Source organism: Oryctolagus cuniculus, chromosome 6 (assembly GCF_051225735.1).
Source record: "Oryctolagus cuniculus isolate XC-2025 breed Fujian yellow rabbit chromosome 6, ASM5122573v1, whole genome shotgun sequence".
NCBI lineage: Eukaryota > Metazoa > Chordata > Mammalia > Lagomorpha > Leporidae > Oryctolagus > Oryctolagus cuniculus.
Genome location: NC_142872.1, coordinates 120,925,878 through 120,947,391, shown reverse-complemented (window position 1 = coordinate 120,947,391; position 21,514 = coordinate 120,925,878). Strand labels below are relative to the sequence as shown.

The 21,514-nt window shown below is 47.9% G+C and overlaps 2 protein-coding genes across 11 annotated transcripts in view; both read left to right on the top strand.

The window, feature by feature from the left end:
• Window positions 1–21,514, top strand: part of CCNE2 (cyclin E2) — a 651,763-nt gene that overhangs the window by 578,550 nt on the left and 51,699 nt on the right. The window lies entirely within an intron of this gene.
• On the top strand, window positions 1,934–20,546 carry TP53INP1 (tumor protein p53 inducible nuclear protein 1). 7 transcript variants are annotated; one of them, XM_070075324.2, is made up of 6 exons: window positions 1,952–2,229; window positions 3,261–3,382; window positions 4,029–4,185; window positions 10,660–10,921; window positions 11,493–11,865; window positions 15,851–20,546. In XM_070075324.2, exons 4-6 carry the CDS (start codon window positions 10,810–10,812, stop codon window positions 16,098–16,100), a joined length of 735 nt encoding a protein of 244 aa, XP_069931425.2. In that variant the 5' UTR covers window positions 1,952–2,229; window positions 3,261–3,382; window positions 4,029–4,185; window positions 10,660–10,809; the 3' UTR covers window positions 16,101–20,546. The 7 variants fall into 7 exon arrangements, with proteins under 7 accessions (XP_008253983.3, XP_008253988.2, XP_069931425.2 ...); XM_008255766.5 differs by lacking the exons at window positions 3,261–3,382; window positions 4,029–4,185 and adding an exon at window positions 14,201–14,238 and having other exon boundaries at window positions 1,946–2,229; XM_089335559.1 differs by lacking the exon at window positions 4,029–4,185 and having other exon boundaries at window positions 3,261–3,357.

Below are 21,514 nucleotides of genomic sequence, written 5' to 3'. Positions count from 1 at the left end.
AGTGATGGCTCTTTTAGGATCCTGCCACCCACATAGGAGACTAGGGTTGCATTCCCAGCTCCTGGCTTTGGCTCTGCCATTCCGGCATTTGGGGAATGAACCAGTAGTTGGATGCACTCTCTCAAAATAAATAACTACATAAATAAAAACAAAATTAGTTGTTCGTGATTCTGCAGTGCTGGCAGGACTCAGTGGGGATGCCTTATCTCCTATATGAATTGTCTGCTGGGTCAGGAACTTCTGAGTGGGCTTCTGCCCTGGTGTCTGATCCCTCGGCTGAGGTGGGCTGAACAGGGGCTCCCTAGCATGGGGCCTCTCCACACGGCCAGTGTGGGCCTGCTCACAGCGTGCTGGCATTTCTGTGGTGGCTGGCTGTAGCCAGAGTATAGTGCGAAAGCTATGAGGCTTCCTTCGGGGCTGGGCTTGGAGATCCTAGAACCTTATTTCCACCACATCCTATTGATCAAAGCAGTCACAGAGCCAGCCAAGATTCAAGGGGAGGAAAAACAGACTCCACTTCCCGATGAAGGAGATCTTGTGGTGGCCATCTTTGGGAGCGTCATCGACCTCACGTTGTTTTCTCTATCATGAAAAAGTATTGTGTGCTTGCATTTGTTGCCTATAGCTGTGATAAACATTATCAAGCGGGAAACAGATGTCTTTTTGACTTTTAAAAAAATTAGACCTTTATAATTGATATTATACTTGGGTTCTGAATGGGAAGATGGTCTCTTCAAGATTCCAGAGGAGACATCCGAGATTGTGGGGCTCCTAACACATCGGTGACATTTGAAAGAATATATTGGGATGAGCCTGATTTGCTGTAATCTAAAATCCAACCCGCGTTCAATCCTGTGAGACTCTCTAGTGTGTAAGTTAGTCCTGTGACTCAAAGTGAAATGACCACCATATTTTGATCATTACTCTTGAGTGTCAGACAATTCCCTAAACTACGGTTTATATTCTTTAAAAAACCAGTTTTGTTGGAAGTGGCGTGACCACCGGATTCTTGTGTCAGAATGAGGAGCCTCTCAGAGACGGCCATGTGTGGCAGCTATGCCCTTCGCGGGTTGTTGCACACTTCCCTCTGGGTCACAGAATGACCCCTCACTCCAAACAGGATCCACGGAGCGCTGACAAACATACTCCTTTGCCTTCTCCAGATGTGGACAGGTTTGGAATGTGTTTTCTAGAGCGCTCTTCTCCCCCTCTCCCTGTAAACAGCCGGGTGAGCGGGTAGGCGCGGTGAGCCGGCCCAGCTCGCCGGTAGGTACCCAGCACACAAGTGATAACTTCCTGGGGCCCTGAGCGCTTAGATGCAGAGCCGGCGGAGGAAGCAGGCTGCCACCTCCCCTGTCTGCTGGGGGCGGACCTCCCCGCCCCCAGGCCTGGTCTGCTGGCCTTGCGCACTGGCGGAACCCTACGGGCAAGTTCCCTTAGCCCCCAGTGCTGGTTACTACAACAGGTGGGGCCCGGTCCTTGTCCGAAAAGGGGAAGTTGAGTGGGCCGGCATCGCCCACGACGCGGCCCAGCCTTTCCCTCCCGGGAAGGCCTAGAAGTGGCCTTCAAGTTCCAACCAAGTCCACGGCTCTAGCTGGAATTGGGGCTCCGGGAGTCTGAAGCCGCTGACACTCTGTGTCTTCGCTGTCCTCTCACGGAAAAGCTTCCTGTGTTCCCCGGGCCCCAACCCCTCGACAACGGGCCGCTGAAGTTGGGTTCTTCCCCGCACCGCAAGCGCACCCCGCGGGCGCCCCCGCCCCCTCCGGCCTCCTCGGCTCCGGCTTTTGTTGCCCGGGCTTGTTTCTGACTCGCGAACGCCGCCCGGCTCGGCGCCAGGTCACATGCGTTAGTGACAACCTCTCGCAGGGCGGCCCCGGGGCCTCCGCGCTGCCGATTGGCTGGAGCCCGGGCTGGCGCGGCCCTGGGGCGGGGCGGCCGGCGGGCGGGCCCGACGCGGGCGGAGCGGCCGATCAGCTGTTGCGAGCGCTGCACAACAACAAAAGGACACGAACTGCCGGCGGCGGCTGGGGCGCAGCGACAGGAGGGCTGGAGCCGGCCCGCGCCCCGAACCCGCCACCCGAGGACCGAGCGAGGTGCAGCCTGGCCGGACCGCAGCTACCTCAGCAGCCCCGTGCAGCCCTGCGCCCGAGCGAGCCGGTCCCTACCCGTCCCCGCCGAGCCGGCAGCCGCTTCGTTCGCCCGCGCATCCCGGCTGCGGCTCGGGCCCACGTAAGTGCTGGCGGGGCGGGCGTCCAGGGCCCCTCGCTGCCCGCGGTCGTGACGGCGCAGCCCGGTCCCGGAACCCGACGGCTCTGACCTCGCGCCCTGCCCTCTGGCTGTGCCCTCTCGCAGCCTGTCGCTTCTTCCCTGCCGCTGTCTCCGCCCACGCCCTCAGCCGACCCTCGGCGGTCCCCGCGGCCCGGGTGCGAGCGGAGGCGGCGGCGGGGACCTGGGCCGGGCCGAGCCCCAGCGCTGGGCGGCGGTTGGGTGTTCGGTTTCTGCCTCCTCCCCCGGGCCTGGCCTGCTTTCTTGGCCCGCGGAGGACCCTCCTCCTCCTCTTTCTCCTCCTCCTCCTCCTCCAGCACTCGGCCGTGGGATGGGGCTGCCGGCTCGGGACGCGGCGTCCGGGCTCTTCGCCCCTTCGCCCGCGGGGGCACGGGAGGCCCTGGGGCCACGCGGACCCGCTCCGCTAGCTGAGCCCTGCCCGGTTCGAGTGTCCGGGGGACCAGTGCCTGTTGCTTGATCTACTTGATCTCACGCAACACTAATTGAGATTGCACCTGTGGAAGGAGTGAGTTGCGTTTTGCTTTGTTTGGGATCTGCCAAAGCAGATCTGCTTGATCCTGATCGCTTATTGAGCACTTATTATGTGCCGTGTATTATGCTGAAGACTGCCTACATGATCCCGGTCGATCCTCGCAGTAACCCCACGAAGTCGGTCCAGTTTTATAGGAAGGAAATCGGGGCCCAGAGATGAAATAATTTACTCAAGGCCACACAGCCAGTTAAAAAATTTAAAAACTACAGTTGCAGATGGGACTCAGGTTAAATTGTATTCCCTGATTACTTCTCACTAATTCTTGTGTAGGGTGGATTAAGGATGAGCCCCTTTGCATCTACAGCTCCGAGGACTTAGCCGTTCTTTGCTAGTTATAAGAAAAAAGGGGGTGGGGTGGGACTATGACCCTTAGGGTCCTAGTGAATGCCCTAAGGTCCTGAACTCACTTGCTTGGTCATTGAACTACATTTTTCATTTGCAGGTGTGAAAAACCCTGGGAAGCTTTTAGCCTTTGGGTCACAGCCATTGTAATTCTGAACTGGCAGCAGGATTTTTCAAAGGCCCCTGCTTGGAACCAGGTCCCTACTAATTTATGTGACCAAGGTCTCTTGTTTCCACGTCCTATCTTTTGTTCTTTTCTATTCCTTCATATTTCTCTTTGGAATGGCCCTGCTCTTCAGATGCAAGGTTAACAGACCATGAATTACTACTGGGCCACTTCACTCAGCTTCAGGCCAGGCATCGGAGGGCTTGGGGGAACAGCCTCCCTTGCAAACTAGTTTAACAGACTGGGCAGCGTAAAACGAGCAGCGGTGACTTTGCCTGGTTCTGCAGTTCAGAATGGGGGTAAATTACTTGGATCAGTATCTTCATCTTTCTGTGCTAGTGGGGGAGGGTGGATATCAATAGGACGGGAATTCTAAGGCTGCTTTTCAGTGTAAACACTTGATGTGTGAAAACTGCCACAACCGTACACATATTTAGAAGTTAAAGCCTGAGTTGTTGGGGTTTTTTTAATTATTACTATAACATTGTTTTTGGAGCCTCCTACTGGCAGCAAAACCAACTGAAAAGCACTGTTCTTCAAAGTTCATAGAACTGGAGCAGAGGCTGGTAGGAGCCTGAGAACTCTTGGGCAGGGAAAGACAGCAGTCAGAGGAAATTTATGCTCCAATGCCGGCTCCGCTCCTGGCCTGCTCTGCCGCTTTCAAGCAAGGTGCCTAATTTCTTTTTTTTTTTTTTTTTTAAGATTTATTGATTTATTTTAAAGAGTTACAGAGAGAGAGAGAGAGACGGAGAGAAAGAGGTCTTTCGTCCGCTGGTTCACTCGCCAGATGGCCACAACGACTGGAACTTTGTTGATCCGAAGCCAGGAGCCAGGAGGTTCTTCCGGGTCTCCCACGCAGGTGCAGGGGCCCAAGGAGCTGGGCCATCCTCTACTGCTTTGCCAGGCCACAGCGGAGAGCTGGATCAGAAGGGGAGCAGCCGGGTTTCAACCAGCACTCACATGGGATGCTGGTGCTTCAGGCTAGGGCGTTAACCCACTGTGCCACAGCTCTTAATTCCTAAGCCTCAGTTTCCTTATCAGTAAAATGGGATGAGTACCTCAATTGAAGCTTTAATTATTGCATACATTTTGCAGGTAAAGAAACTCAGACCCAAAGATGGTAAATGACTTTCTGAGTCTCACAACTGGCTTGGAATGAACTAGTAGTTAAAATTTCCCGAGTGCTCTTAGGTGTCAGGCAGAATTCTAAGTGATGTACACCAAGTTTTCCTGGTGGTCTCATAAAGCAGATGTTGTAGCTGTGGTGCTCTTGTTAAGGTTGAGACTAGAGGCACCCACGTGTTTACCAGATATCCTGAGTACACAGGGGTTACAAGCAGCAGAGCTGGACTTGAACTGGGCGGGTTAACCAGAGCAACCTTTAGGTACCACACCCCACTGCTTTTGGTGGGTTACTTATCTAAAAAATGAGAAAATAGCATTTACAATATCTTCCAAATAGTTCCCTTTATAAGTTACAAACTAGAACATTCTTACCCATAGGTATCAGACTTGGCCACCTTTTTCTGCCTGCTGAACATTTCCCACTCATGTACTAATACCAAAAACATTGGTGATAAAGTGTTAAGTAAAGCAAGATACATAATTGTGCATGCACTAGACTACAACTAGGTAAAAAGAAACCTACCTTAGAAGAAAGAGGGCTAACAGAGATTGCAACAAGGCAGTGGAAGAATAAAGGTTCTATAATGTGTTTTGGTTTATAATGAAACATTTCTTTTTAAGAGGGAGGATGGAAGTACTTTAAGGAGCCGGCACAAAGCTGGCTTCTTGCAATGCTTGGGCTCAGACACTTTGTATCCTTTTCCACTGGGAGCTGCTGGGCTGGGGTTGGCTGCAACTGAAGGTTTACAGGTGCCTCCAGAAACCCCAGCCACGCCCCCCGCCCACCTTGCTTGCTTCTGCCCCTTAGTTCAGTTGCAGAGCTGTTTTTGTAAACTTGTCCTCAGTACACGGGCTCTCTCTGGAATTTCTGTTTTAGTTTTAACATTGGCCCAGAGTTGCGGAGATCAGAAAGTCAGTGACCATGTGAGGAGGAGAGGAATGTGAATCTCTGCTTTGCCTTTCAGCTCCACGGAAAGCCCACCCCGTGGAGAGCCTTCTTTACTGGGCAGGAGCCAAGGTCAAGAGCAGTAGTGACTGGGCCTGGACAGTCTCTGGGCCATTAGTGGGAGGAGAGGCCATTAAGATTTTAGGGAGGTTTTTTTTTTTAAGGTTTATTTTTTTTTGTTTGAAAGGCAGAGTTTACAGGAGAGGCAGAGATGTATCTGCTGGTTCACTCCCTAGATGGCCTCAAAGACCGGACCTGGGTGATCCTGAGCCAAGAATTTCTTCTGGGTCTCCCATGTGGATGCAGGAACCCAAAGAGTTGAGCCATCTTTGTTGCTTTCCCAGGCTGTTAGCATGGAGCTGGATCAGAAATGGAACAGTTGAGACTCAAACTGGTGCCCATATGGGATACCAGCATTGCAGGTGGCAGCTTAACCTGCTGCATCATAGCCCCAGCCCTGGGAGGTTTTTCAAGACTAACACTGGGGCCGGCGCCGCGGCTCAATAGGCTAATCCTCCACCTAGCGACGCTTGCACACCGGGTTCTAGTCCCAGTTGGGGTGCCGGATTCTGTCCCGGTTGCCCCCTTCCAGGCCAGCTCTCTGCTATGGCCCGGGAGTGCAGTGGAGGATGGCCCAAGTGCTTGGGCCCTGCACCTGCATAGGAGACCAGGAGAAGCACCTAGCTCCTGCCTTCCGATCGGCCGCGGCGGCCATTGGAGGGTGAACCAACGGCAAAAGGAAGACCTTTCTCTCTGTCTCTCACTGTCCACTCTGCCTGTCAAAAAAAAAAAAAAAAAAAAAAGACACTGGCCAGCAGAAATAAGAGATTGGGAACCACATGTGTGTTTAACTGTTCTAGTAGCCACTTTCAAAAGGAAAAAGAAACAAGAGAAATTAATTTTATTAGTATATGTAAATGTATCCAAAATTATCTCAACATGTAATCAATATACACTTTTTACTGAGATAGTTTGCATTCTTTTATTGGGTAGGCTGAGATACGGAATCTTTCAAATACAGCCCAGTATCTATTTTACACTTATAACATAGTTCAGCTGTAAAATTGTCATTAGAAATACTTGATCTGTATTTGGACACAAAATTTACAGTTGACAAAGTAGATTCACATACCCTAATTATTCCTAACATACTTGAAAGTTTTCCCAAAACTGACTCCATTGTTAGGTTTCAAAATTTTTTTATTGTTTAGTGTTTTTTTTTTTTTAAGATTTATTTATTTATTTGAAAGAATTACAGAGAGAGAGAGGGAGAAACAGATCTTCCATCTGCTGACTCCCTAGATGGCTGCAATGGCCAGGGCTAGGCCAGGCCAAAGGAGCTTCTTTTAGGTCTCCCACATGGGCGGCAGGGGCCATCCCTCACTGTTTTTCCCAGGCCGTCCAGTAGGGAGCTGGATTGGAAGTGGAGCAGCTGGGACCAGTGTCCATATGGAATGCCAGCATCACAAGCGGCAGCTTTACCTGCTGTGCCACAGCATTGGCCCTCCAGACGTCAAATTCAAATGGATAAAAGAAGATCTAGTTTCTCAGTCACATCAGTCACATTTCACATGTTTGTTCACCTAATGTACCTGGTGGGTGGGGTCCTCAAACAGCTCCTGTGCCTTAGTGACACCCACGTAGTGAGACCAACCTTGGCTCTTCATTATGTTAGAAGTTTGTGGAGAAAGGGAGGATGTGAGTAAACCTCATATCCCCATTTTTCTAATAGTGAGACTGAGGCTTAGAAGGGCCAAACTGTTTAGCTGCAGGCACCCGTGGTAGAGCCAGCGCCAGAACTTCTGGTGCCCAGGCCAGCGCTCCTCCCACTCTTTCCCAAGGGCTCCACTTTCCCAGCAGGCCTCAGCAGGCGCTTGGTGTACATGCCAGCAGAGAGCAGCAGTGAAATGCAGGATGAGCGTGCTATCCCTGGACTTCTGTACCCACACTCTGCCAACCTGATTCTAGTTGTCCCTACATGGTCATGGCACATCTGGAGGTAGGCTTTGACCAGGAAGCCCAAAGGGCATTTTCATGCACTGCTCCTTAGCGGCTCTGGGAGAGCCTGGGCCCTGCACAGTTGTGTGCTGTCCAGGTGTACGCACTGTGCACTCCATGGGTTTGCAGCTGTAGCCAGAGGGGCTCCAGCAATGCTTTCTGCCTTGTGCCTGACCTGGGCCCCAGTGTCTTACCCTCAAACAGCGACAGGGGAAGAAATACAGGATGAGCAGGGGCTTCTCCCCTCCCAAACCAAAAATTCCAGCTGTGAAAGTCCAGCCCTGCCCTGTGGAGATTGGGACGATTCTCCCAGATGGGTCAGCAGACATAGCATTGTACTTGGGGCTGCTCTCTGCTCCTGAAATTGCAGAGAAGTAGGGAAAAGGTTTTGAAAATAGTTTTTCCTCCCTAGCTTGTATGCTCAGAAACTTTGATTTGTGTTAGAGCTGTGATTGCTCATCTCTGGGGATTCTGACAATGCTGCAGCTCAGGGAAGCCAACTCCACAGCCCACTCTCCTCGTTCCTCTCACCTGGAACAAAAAGCCGAGTCTGAATCCTCATCCTAGAGCCCCAGCCTTCATGATTTGGCCATGTTGCTTTCCAGAAGGTTTCAGGAAGACTGGTTATGCAAGTGACACTTCCTGTTTACTCAGTTTTAATCATTAATGGCTGAGGATGGTGAATTGTGAGCACGAAAGTGTTCTAATGTCATTTATTTGAGATGGTTTACTCTCATGGCAGTGCACCAAACAGCTGTAGCAATTTACACACGAGGAATTGAACCAGGGCCTCTCAGACCCCAGCAGATGACTGTTCTGCATGTGAAGTGTCAGGAGCCTGAAGTTTGGGCTCAAGGCAATGCTTATGATTTGAAGAAAGTGTCAACTACTGAGGTGCCTTTCACCCGTCCTGGGGGATGTCATCCACTCTGATGGTTTCTGTCATCTGCTTTGGGTTGGAAACTCCCGGATCTACCGCCGGCTGAGATCACTCCCTACACTCCAAAACCCTACGTTCAGATGTCCACTCAGTGTCTCCTGCTCTGCCACTTTGCAGATTGCCTGAAGAGAGCATGTCAGAAATGCTCAACCTGTGTGTTCTGCAGTGTTCTCATTCCCCTAGTGATCTCTCCTCCCTCCGTTGGGCAGGCCAGAAACCTGGGTTGTCTTTTGACTTTGCCCTCCCCTTAACCTCTGGCATTTGAGACCCTGCAAGATCTGGCTTGTGCTTAGCCCCGCAGCCTGCTCTCTCAGCCCTCTGTCTGGATCTTGAGCCATGCCAGAGGTGCCACATTTTACTAACCTGCAGGTTTCTGCTGTGCTCTTCAATATTTATCAGTCCAGGCCAAAGCCAGGAGTCTGGAACTCCATCCAGGTCTTCAATGCTTGTGCCATCACCCACTGCTTTCCCAGGTGTATTAACAGGGAGCTGGAGCAGATATGGGACAGCCAGGACTCAAACAGGCGCCCAGATGGGATGCCTGCATCTCGGTAGGGAGTTTAACCTACTGTGCCACAATGCTGGCCCCACCACTGTGTTCTTGTCCCCCCTCCCTCATCTTCTCAACTACTGAAGATTAGAGGCATGCATTGCCAGAGTCTGCGCAGCTGGCTATACTTCTCTCATGACATTCATCATACTCGGTTGTCACACTTGCTGTGGGATGGCCTTGTTCACTGTTCTCTCCCCTGTACCGATAGGTGCCCAGTAAATATTTGTAGACTAATGGTTGACCTGGATGGAGAAATGTGTGCCTAGTACCTTGCTAGGTAAATGGCCTACGTTATCTCATTTAACAAGAGGAGAATCAGGGAGACTGTTTAGGAAGTAGATTTGGCAAAATGTTGGGAGAGACAGCAGGTTGGCTGAAACTGGATGAGAGTGATGAGGGAGGAGGTGGATGTGAGCCACAGTCCACAGGACTTGCTGAGGGCTTGAATGGGGAACAGGGGAGTCGGTAGGATGGAACAAGAGGCGGCAAGGGAACTGCTGAGTTTTTGGCCAGAGTAACTCCTGAGAAGGGAGTGGAGGGTAATCGGTGTGTGTGGATAAGTTTGTCAGGAGGAGATTAAGAGCTGTTTCTGATAGGTGTTCAGCTTGCTGTGCCAGGTGGACATGGATATATCAATCTAGAACCCTGTAATAAGATCAAGCAAGGCTAGAGTTCCTCATTTAGAACCCCCCAAAAGTCCCTAGGCCAGACCTCTGCCAACTGAAGTCTTCTAGCTTCCTGACTCGCACAGCACGTGGCCGCAGAGGCAGGATTGGAACCCATGCCCACCAACTCCAGCACTGCCTGCTGAGCCATGACACAGGAGTGGTGTTTCCAGTCCCCGCTGCTGCCCCGCTCAGCCACCTGTGGTGTACACGGCTCCATGCCAGCCTTAGGAATTGTTCTGAATTTGAAGTATGCTGTTCTTACAGATTTGGAGCATACGTAGGTATGATTAGAGTCGTATACAAGAAGTACAGCACAGAGGGAAAGATGAGGGCCTGGTCTCTTTTTTTTTTTTTTTTTTTTTGACAGAGTGGATAGTGAGAGAGACAGAGAGAAAGGTCTTCCTTTGCTGTTGGTTCACCCTCCAATGGCCGCCACGGCCAGCACGCTGTGGCCGGCGCACCGTGCTGATCTGAAGGCAGGAGCCAGGTGCTTCTCCTGGTCTCCCATGGGGTGCAGGGCCCAAGCACTTGGGCCATCCTCCATTGCCTTCCCGGGCCACAGCAGAGAGCTGGCCTGGAAGAGGGGCATCCAGGACAGAATCCAGTGCCCCGACCAGGACTAGAACCCAGTGTGCTGGCGCCGCTAGGTGGAGGATTAGCCTATTGAGCCGCGGCACCGGCAAGGGCCTGGTCTCATGGTGGTCACTAGGCACCAAAGCTGGCTTCCTCTGAGGACTCCTGCACAGTTGAGTGTCATGCAGCGAGGACGCCAAGAGGTAGCTTTTGTGCCTCTGCTTGCAGAAAAGGAGGGTCGTAGCTGGAAATATGTTGTTCACTTTCATCCTTTATTATCAAAGCATAGGTATGGAAAAGAACCAACTCCTCCCCTCTTATTTCATATTTAAAGATATATACAGGTTACATTTGAACACTTGATTCATAATGTTTCATAAGGAAGGATGTTCCCTTCTTGTGTTTGGCTCCATAGGAGGAAGTGGCTATAGAGTATAGGCTAAGGCATATACTAGTAAGGGGAGTGTGTGTGTATTTATTAAGTTCATGTATGCTGATATGGAGTAACCCCTTTTTCTGTTTCATTTTAGGGATAATGACTCTTGTTGTTTCTCACCTAAGTTGAATAAGCACCCTGCGCACTTTAATTTCCTGGTGGTGCCATCAGGCTGACTGAAGACAGGAGTTTTGAAATCGCAGCTATAAAGACATCCAGCCAAAGTCTCAATCTTGCCTTAACAATGTTACAGAGGCTGAATAAAATGTTTATGGGTGAAGTCAATGCTTCTTCCAACCAAGAGCCAGAATTCAGTGAGAAAGAAGATGATGAGTGGATTCTCGTTGACTTCATAGGTAAGGTTTACCCCCATGGTTAGCCTTCACAGTGAGAGTGGCAATGCCTGCCTCTCAGTTTTTGCATAAGTGAGCCAGTAACTCTGCAGGTCTTTAAGCCTCTAAAGTAAGTAAACAGGGATTTGTGTATAAGTAAATTGCAGGACACATTTTGGTGCCAGGTGATCCGTCAGTGAAATTGATTGACGCCAGACTTTGCAGTCTTGAAGCTCTTAGAGCCGGATCCATTCAGACCTTGAAGGGGAACCCCTCCCGCCAGACAGGCAGTAATGCACAGGGCTCAGCGTTCTGCCAGCAGACCAGAGCATTCCAACAACACTGAGCTACTCCTTCCCACACACTGCCCCCCCCCACACACACAGTGCTAGGAAATTATTTTATAGTCATGTTGAGTGAGTACAAGTGGTTTCAATTCTGCCCTAAATCAAGGGAGGGATGCGAGCGAGCATCAGCTAATGATATCATCTCCTCTTTTTTGTGCTGTGTCTGGGATGGGTGGCTCCGTGATGACTGCGTAACGTGCTCATCACCTTCCCGTGGGACGTGGACTGTGCTGTGGACCACCGTCTAGACACTTGCGCTGACCTCTCAGCAGAGGAAGAGGAAGAGGAAGAGGAAGAGGAAGAGGACCTCAGTGAGGAGTCACCTGCTGAGCACGCTTCTGTCTTCTCCTGTTTGCCTGCATCGCTTGAGTGCTTGGCTGACACCAGTGATTCCTGCTTCCTCCAGTTTGAGTCCTGTCCAATGGAGGAGAGCTGGTTTATCACCCCGCCCCCATGTTTTACCGCAGGTGGGTTGACCGCTATCAAAGTGGAAACGAGTCCGATGGAGAACCTTCTCATCGAACATCCCAGCATGTCTGTCTATGCTGTGCATGCCTCCTGCCCTGGGCTCAGCGAGGCCAGCTGCGGCACCGAGGGACTGCACGATCCCACAGGCCCCAGGTGTGTTCCCACGACTTTACTCTCCATGGGCAGTCTGCTGAGGGTGCGTTTTATTTCTGTTTCAAGTCAAAGCTAAGTTTTTAGAAGACAGAAAAGTAATTCGTTAAGCAGTTTATGAAAGCATATGCACAAGTGTACACAGCGGTATTTTTTTTAAATGACTCTTTTTTAAAAAGCTTGTACATTTTAGATTTCTTAAAAAGTTAGTTGTGGCATGACCCCAGTTATATAAGAGAACTATCTTATATGTAACAATCTCTACTGAATGGAAATAAAAGCCTGACATTTCTCCTAAGTATCTTAATATGATTCTGGCACATTATAGCCTGGATTATTTACGGGATCAAATTCAACCAGAATAGCGTATCTTAAAATAAACTCTTACTTTCTTCCATGTATTATTAAAGTCACATCAAATGGTGCTTACATTTGAAAACCTAAGTAAGACATCTGAAATATAAACTGAAATGGCAGTTTTAACAAAACTTTTTGCTCAAAGAGTTGTTTTCTGCCTCATGGAGGAAAGATTGCACACCAGAATGAGGTTTTGTTATATGGGGCCCCAAGTGATGTGAAGTGCTCTGTTTGAATGGCAGGTGGATGTAGACCCTGGTTAGTTCAGGGAGGTGCCCGGTCAAGACAGTATGTTCCACAACAAAGAGACATCCCTGGCCTTTATCCAGAAATCATATCCAGGAACTATATCTGAAGCCCATCACCAAATAACTTGACTCAAAGTCTAGTCAGTCGATCACACACAGAGTGGAATATTCCCAAGGTGTTAGCATCTGGGCGATGTTGGCACTGACTGCGTTCCCTCTCTTAGGTTAGGGGTCCAGGTGAATTTGGATCTTTTGGAGCAGTTCAGAATATTGCAGTGGTTAGTGCTGTCATCCATGGAGCCTCCTTCCATTAACTAGGCCATAGTGTATATCCTCTATTTCCTGTTTGCTAAATATAAACAATGCCCAGGCAGCCCATTAATTTAACTTAGCCAGAGTTTGCTGCACTTGCAAGTCAACATTGTAGATCATCTTTTAGGAGGTCAAACATCCTTAGCTTTGCTTGTACCGAAATGACAAACAGTTCGCTCACATGATGCCAGACTACAGACTGAGCAAGGTTTTTAACTGGCAGTTTATTTGGCCCTTTAAGTTTCTCAAGAGGTGTTTTAGGCATTCCAACAAACATTTTAAATACAACGTTTTGGAGGTGGTATTGATTTAATTGTTTGTAGTTCTTCAGTTTAATTTCTTCAGTTCGCAAAAATTCTTCCATCTTCTAAGCTCACCTCTGAGGATTTCCGTAAAAATTAAGCATGATTAATCATCACCGTAAATTTACTGGCATTGGTATATTTACTTTTCAATGGTGAAAGTGTGTATGTGTCAGCAACTCTGCAGAACACCTTTGTATTACAGAAGCAGTACCTGTGCATTGTAGAAAATGCAAGTATGCGGAACTGTCAGATTGTGACAGTCCTGTGACTCTGGAGACGAATACTGTCACCATCCTAGGGCATCGCCTTCCAGATTTTTTTTCTGCATATGCCGTGTGTGCACAACCACTCGCCTGTTCCTCCTCCCCTCACACTCTTCTAACCAAAATGGGATTATGCTGCATATACTGTTTTATTACTTGCTTCCTTAGGCAATGATCTCCACCTTTTTGTGGCAGTAAATGTTTTTGTGCTACCCCAAACCAATACTGTGGTTTCCCTAATAGCGCCTACAGTATTTCATCAAGTTTATCCAAACTGCCTCCAATCGTTTGTTTTTGCATTCATATAATATAGATTTAATATAGGATAAACAGATCATTTTCCATGTGCAAATGATGAAAAGAATACACTGAACTTTATATGGATTCTTTCTTTCTGCACACAAAGGCCTGCAGTTATTACAGTTTTGTAATAGTAACTAAAATGGTTCGCATCCTTGTTTTGGGATTCTTATCAGGCAGGCCCATTAAATCAAGAGAGAAATCAGGTGTTACCCAAGGTAAGCGCTAGCTATGTAGTAAACAGCTATGTCTTTCAGAAGTTAAATTGCTTCCATCCCATCTGTCCTCAGGGATAGCTGAATAAAGCACATGAAAGTCCGCTGCTTCCTAATTACCATGGGCTCTGGCGTATGTGTTTTATTGCATTTCAGCCTTTGTGAACACTGCTTGAGAAGGTTTATGAACTATCATCATCTTAAGTGATACTTGTGTATGCCTTCGATGACCCATAGTAAGGCAGTTCTAATAAAGTTGACCACGTCCTAATAGTAAAATTAAAGTAGCATTTTAAATCTTACTAGTGATTTAATAGTTCACCATTTAACATTTGTAGGGCCAGGAAAAGCTGCTAATAAGACTCACGGACACAGAGTAAGTATCTTCCCTGTGAGACTGTGTGATAGATGCTGTCTGCATAGGAAGATGAAGGACTCAAATGCCCCCCTTTAAAAAATCTCCTTAGATTAACTTCTTTTAGCTTCTTGATGTGACCTGTTTTAATTGTGCTTTAGAAATATGTATATATGTACATGTTAAAAGAGACCAGTGTTTTCCGCAAGTGATGTTAAGGCAGAACAGATAACTGCCCTTCCTTGCAAAATAAACCTTAAGAATCTTAAAACTCTTTGTGCTATGTGTTAACATGGTCTATATCAATCCTGTTTTATTAGCATTAATATAGAAAACAATATTATATAGAAAACTGGGTGTAGCCATTTTTTCTTTTTTATTTATCTGAGAGGTAGAGCTACAGACAGTGAAAGGGAGAGACAGAAAGAAAGGTCTTCCATCTGCTGGCTCACTCCGCAAATTAGCCTCAATGGCTGGAGCTGGGCCAGTGTGAAGCCAGGATCCAGGAGCTGCGTCTGGGTGAAGGGGCCCAAACACTTGGGCCATCTTCTACTTCTTTTCCAGGCCATCAGCAGCGAGCTAGATTAGAAGAGGAGCAGCCAGGACTTGAATCGGTGCTCAGGTGGGATGCCTGTACCGTAGGCAGAGGCTTAGCTCACTACACCACAGTGCTGGCCCCATAGCCATATTAAAAGAAAAAAAAAAAAAGATTTACTTATTTGAGAGGCAGAGAGAGACAGAGAGGTCTTCCACCTGCTGGTTCACTTCCCAAATGGCCGCCAATGGCCAGAGCTGGGCCAATCCAAATCCAGGAGCCAGGAGCTTCTTCCCAGTCTCCCACATGAGTGCAAGGGTCCTTGGGCCATCTTCTACTGCTTTCCCAGGCCATAGCAAAGAGCAGAGTAGGAAGTGGAGCAGCTGGGACTCAAACCCACACCTATATGGGTACTGGCACTGTAGACAGCAGCTTTACCCGCTATGCCACAGTGCTGGTGGTGATATTTTAAGATTATGTGGTATTCAAGGGTCTTTATAACCTTGCTGTAAGCGCATTTCCAAAATGTGCCCTGGTGTGCTGTGAATAAAAATGGAGACTCGTCTTCTATAAGGAATAGATTCTTACCTGGAAAAGTGCTCAATGAGTAGAATTTCTTTATGCATATTGCTATTAAAGACAGATATGATGCTTCTTTCCTATATCATGACACTTCCACACAGAAAACATCAGAAGGTGCTCCGGCATAATGCTCTCCAAGCAGTAAGAACTGGGAATTCAAATATTTCCCTTCAAAAATGTTGATGAGAATTAAAAGATGTAATATTTGCAAAATAGTTGGCAAATGCAGATATTGAGTGAATGTCAGTTCCCCTCCCAGGAAAGCTTATATAAACGTGTGTCTCTGCCACTGAAATTCACTCAAAGTACACAGTGTAGTTTTGGAACTCAGGCTCCTTCGCCATCTGGCCTCTCCTTTCCCCACTATCAGTCAGTGTGCCTGCAAAACAGGCACTCAGTGAGACACCAGGCTCTCATTCAACCTAAAGCAAATGAGCTTGTCAAACTGAATTGCTAGCTAACGTTGTCGGTTTCACGTCAGCCCATTTAACGCATTGCCACTTTGTTCTGTTTCAGAGCGGAAGCTCAGGATGAGGTGGAGCAGCACACCCACTGCTATGTGGCAGCTCTCGCTGCTCACACAACTTTGCTGGAACAATCCAAGAGCTTTCGCCCTTCCCAGTGGATAAAAGAGCACAGTGAAAAACAGTCTCTGAACAGAAATAGCCTTCGTCGCCAAAATCTTACCAGGGATTGCCACTCTCGGCAAGGCAAGCACAGTGGCTGGGTTGTTCACCAGCCCTGCCCGCGTCAGTACAATTACTAAGATTTGCAAGAGTCGTTGCTTGGTCTCTCTCGGTTTGTGCATGTGTGTGTGGATGTGCGTATCCGTGCAGTGGGCACGCTGTCTCCACAGCCAGTGAGGACCGAACACTTCGTTGCATCAGTGTGTTTGGACACTCTGGAAAACCTGATTTATTTGTTGGGTACCACATAATGCCTTGCTGTTAACATTTACTTTTTTGTAAATTTTCTCAGAATATTTTTGGAAACATATCAATACAGTGTTTGTTGTTTGGGGATGTCTTTAAATCTATTGAGGTGTACATGAGTTAGCATTTTAAAGACATTTCTTCCCAAGTATAAGAATAGGCATCTTTTGGTTTCATTTTATTTTGTATTACTTAATCAATCTTTTGAGTAAGCAAAAATCTATTCTCAGGGTCAGCCATACACTTTATTGACCAGTACTTGATAATCTCTTGTGTATATAATGAACACATTTTTACACTAACATGAGCATTAACAGGTGATAGTTGCCATGGATATAGTGGAATTGTGGCTGGACTTTGTTTTGAAAGAAAACTTGATATATTCCGTGTGTATGGTTTTCGTTTTGTTTTCCCGACTGGTCATGCCGTTCATTTTGGAATTCAGGTACATTAGGCTTTAGTGAACAGTCCTTTGAGTCCTTGCTGTGTGACTAGTGCCGTGGGACAGGCATCGCAGAGGCCCCACGTGCAGAGGGGTTACCAAAGCCCTGTCAAAGAATATACGGAAAACTCGTGGCCCCGACGGACCCCTCGGCTAGCGTACAAGCTGCTTCTGTTCTTTCCTGCCGGCTCTGCCAGTTCCGCCTCGTGTGAGCTCTGCTGTGCGGGCGCCTGTGACGCCATTTCTGTGGGGGAGGGGATGCGCACAAGAAAAGCAGGAGGCTTTATTTTCGCAGACACGAGGGCCAGCCCTCTGCCAAGCGGCAGGCGAGGGCGGCAGCGGGTGTCTGGGGATGGCTTTCACAGCACCGAGGCCGGAACCACAGGCTGGCTTCCGTGAGTGCTCACGTTAGCCCTCACTTCAGCAAAATCTCCAACCACTCTGGCCCCCGCACCCACACCCGGCGCCGCTGCGGGCCCTCACACAGGTGAAATGGGGCTGTGCAGACCGAGCCTGTGTGAACTTCCAAGGCCTTTCTACTGACTCCAGTGACGGCGGGGCGCTGCCACTACTGTTCCCCACAGCGTTGGTGCTACTGTGGCCAGAGTGTAGGGGTCCCCTCGCGCGCAGGCGCAGGCCACTTGACTTGACACAGAAAAGTCGACTTCCTTACCTCTAGCCACTCTCTTCACGTTGTAGGGGTGGTGGGGGTCTTGCTGAGCCATCCACACCCTCGCTGGTGCCCTCTGCAGCTCACCAGACTCGTGCCTGGTCCACTCTGCGGAAGGCCCCTAGCCTCGCCTTCCCAGTCCCGCAGCTTGTGTGTCCGAGTCCTGGGCTATGAAATGTCTACAAGAAAAAAGCAACATGGCCTCGGGCAGGACTGAGTGCCTCAGCAGCTGTGTAGCAGCCTGCTGCAGGCAGCCGGGGCGCCCAGGCCGGAGCTGGCCCCAGCCGCTGTGGAGCCGGCCCGGGCCAAACGTGTGGACACCCGCTGGTTCTAGATTCTTCCACTGGCCATGACCGAGTGCCAGGATGCCTCTTCAGAACAAGAGGCTGGATCCCCTGCCCCTTTCTCTGTTGACTTCCCCTTTATTTATTTGTTTTCTAATTAGGGGCCAAGATTGTAAAGTTTTGTTAAACTGAGTTAGAAGTTAGTTTGTTACTACGTGCGTTTACCAGAGGTGGGAGATGAGGTCAAGTTTTCCTGAAGGTGTGTGTTTCACACCCGCTGTTCTGGGCCATAGGCTGGTGACTTGGAACGGAAGGTGTGTGTTTCACACCCGCTGTTCTAGGGCTGTAGGCTGGTTGGTGACTTAGAAACGGGCCACTCACCGTCTTCTGAGGGCAGCCCGAGTGCCTGGCGTCTCTGTGCGCATGTGTGCTCAGTGCCTCACCAGCTACAGAAGTTCAGCCGTGAGAATTTGTTTGGCAGCATGAACAGATTTGTATATAAACATGCAGTGGTCTTTTTTTTTTAATACAATATTTTCAAATTTCCTGATACCTTAAATATATTTACATCTGTTACTCACTGACTTTGTTGGCCTAAAGGCCCTGCTTTTCTATGCTTTATTCCTAGAAAACAAAAAACATTTAGACATTGGGATTTCCTTTCAGGATTAGGATTACCAGGCCCCCTGTGATATCCTCCCGTGGTTTCTGTGTCAGTGTGTAAGGTTTCTGTCAAATGTAGGAATGGAAGAAAATGGTTACATCATTCAGTTGAAGTTCTCAGAGTTCAAGAGATGTTTGTTAGGTGTCTACTGCATTGAAAAGACATAAGGCCAATAATAATACAGAATGATGTTGACGTGTTAACTATTCTTGAACAATGGCCAAAATACACTTTATTATGGGTTTATTACTTTTGCTGTTGTAAATACTAGTGGTTTACAGTGCGCTTTAATGCATAGTCCTTAAGAATGGGCGCAGTGAGCAATGAGAGCCCTCTGAATTTCATAGCGCTCTTTCTGAACTGGTAACGGAGCCTGGTATTTGGAAGGAGCCTGGAATATGTGGGCACATAAGCAGTGCTTAGCGGATGAGTTTCTTAGCTTTTACAGGACACTGTGCTTCTGAGAGTTTGTGTTTTTGTTAATGAAACACTTTCTGCCAGTCCTCTGTTTATTTTTCTTTCTCAGCTGACTGAATTACATACTGCACATTACTGCACGGTGAGCTGAAGACGGCCATCCACTCGCCTTCCGTGGCACTGCATTTATAGGCTTGGCTGGGTGGAGGATTTTTTTGCAGAAGATGCGAAGTGATAGGATTTTTTCTCCTATTGCAGGGAGCTTTTTACCCTGTTAGTTTCCTGTCCCTGTTTTCAGCTCCCCAGCAGTCTGCTATGTTTACACACTTCCTTTGCTGTACCAGTGCTGTGACTCAAGGTGAACACAGTTCACTTAAAACTTGACAGGACTGTTCAGCATTGCTTGTTTTTGCTTCTCGCACCTGTATAGTACACTGGTTTGGCATCTACGTCTTCGTGGAGATCTTGAGTTTCTGTGCTGTTTCTCATCCTTCTCGAGGAAATGTATTATCTTTAGATCCTCTCAAGAAAAAACAAGGGACTTTCTTATCCTTATTTCCTTTGAGTTGGAAAAAAAATGCAGGACTCCAACTGGAAGGGTACACATGTACATTTAAATAGGTTGGAAGGAAAAGTTGGGGGCATTTCCAGGGTTATTTTTTGCTTTTAGAATCAGCTAAAAGACTGCTCCTAGTACTGGGAGATACTAGTACATGTTTGTGATGTTACCTTAAAATTACCTGCTTATTTTACGAGGCCCATGGATGCCAGGTAAACACTTTGAAAAGCTAGGCCTCTATCATGATGGTTTCACTGCCGTCCGCCTTGCTGATAGATTATAAATGGCATCTCTCCTTATTTTAATGCTTACAGTTTTATGTAAAATGCTTTATTTAGGAAACCTACACAGTACTCATACAGTAGGGTTAGCCTTGCCATGCTCTGGTATCACTTGAAAGTTGACACCAGTGGAGGTGGCCTCAGGTTGAGGAAAGCAAACAGACCAGGAGATCTGTTGTTAGTAGCGGTGCCCTTCCTGTGGGAGGAGTTACCGTTCGAGGAAGGCAGCTTCAGTGGATAATGTTTTGTATATCATTGAGAATTTTCCTTAGGACATTTTTAAAAATTGTTACATGTTCAGTGCTCAGTTCTCTGCATCTGCCTGAAGTTTTAGAATTTGTTTTCTAGGTGGACTTATAATAACCAAACCAGTACTTGGGGAGGTGAGATGTGTGCGTTTAGGCTGGGAGTGTATGAGTGGTTTTGTTTGCCTTCTGTATGTGTTTTCCTCCAGAGGTTTTGAACTTCAATCCATAACTGTGTTATTTTTTAAGTGGTTTATTTTGTTGTTGTTATTGTTTTTGGTCAAGCAAAATTGTGGACACATTTGCTTCTCAAGGGTGGGGCCAGGGTTACAGAGACGGAAGAGTATTGGAGATATACTATGTGCCTTCTCAATGTGTTTCTGGACACAGATTTTTTTTTTATCAACTTGAAAACTAAAAAGGGACATTTGGTTAAGTTATATACTGTACATCAATCTATGCATAAATGGCAGCTTGTTTTCTTGAGCCACTGTCTAAATTTTTTTCTGTTTTTATAGAAATGTTTAATACTAATTGGTTCATTGATGGTCGATTTTATACAGACTGAACAATACAGCACTTTGCCAAAACTAAGTGTAGCATTGCTTCAATACTGTGTATTAACACCAGTTCTCTGTACTGGGTTCAGCAGTGCACTTTGCACAACCTGGAGTTACGGTTTGTAATCTGTCAGTTAATAAAATGTCCTTTAACTTCACACTCTCCAGATTCTTTTATTTTTGCAGTTCTTAGTCTTAAAAGTAGGCACAACTTACTTAAAATATTTGCTTTTGAGTTTTGCTTATCTAAAATATGTTTAACATGCACTTTAAATATTTTTTCAAAAATTATTTATTTTGAAAGGTAAAGTGACAGAAAAAAAGAAAGAAATCTTCCATCCACTAGTTCACTCCCCAAAGGCTGCTATGGCTGGAGCTGGGCCAGGCCAAAGCCAGGCGCCTAGAACTCCATCTAGGCCTCCCACGTGAGTAGCAAGGGCCCAAGGACTTGGGCCATCTTCTGCTGCTTTCCCAGGTGCGTTAGCAGGGAGCTGGATCGGAAATAGAACAGTCAGAACTGGAACCAGCTCCCATCTGGGATGCCAGCATCACAGGTGGCAGCTTCACCTGCCATGTCACAACTCAGCCTCACCATTTTTTTAAGTAGGATTAAAACTAATTTTTTAGAGGTGGGTGTTGTGGCCCAGTGAGCTATTTTGCCACATTCCGTATTGGAGTGATCGGCTGCTCTGGCTTCTGCTCCATCTCCCTGCTAAGATCCCAGGGAAAGCACCAGATAATGGCCCCAGTGCTTGGGGCCCCGCTACCAACATGAGAGACCCAGAAAGAGTTCTTGGCTCCTGGCTTTGGTCTGGCCCAGCTCTGGGCGTTGCAGGCATTTGCGGAGTGAGCAGCAGATAGAAGATCTCTGTCTGCTGCACTGCCTTTCTAGTAGGTGAAAATAAACATTTTAAAACATAAAATCTTTAAAAAAAAATGCTTTAAGAGGAAAAGGAGCACCCATCTGCTGGGTCACCCCTCCCCCCACTCCAATGCCCACATTGGCCAGGGAACCAGACTCAATCTAGGTCTCCCATTGGGTGATAGGAACTCAACTACTTGAGACATCGCTGCCCTATAGCATCTGCACTAGCACAAAGCTGGAATCAGGAGCAGAAGCCACGAG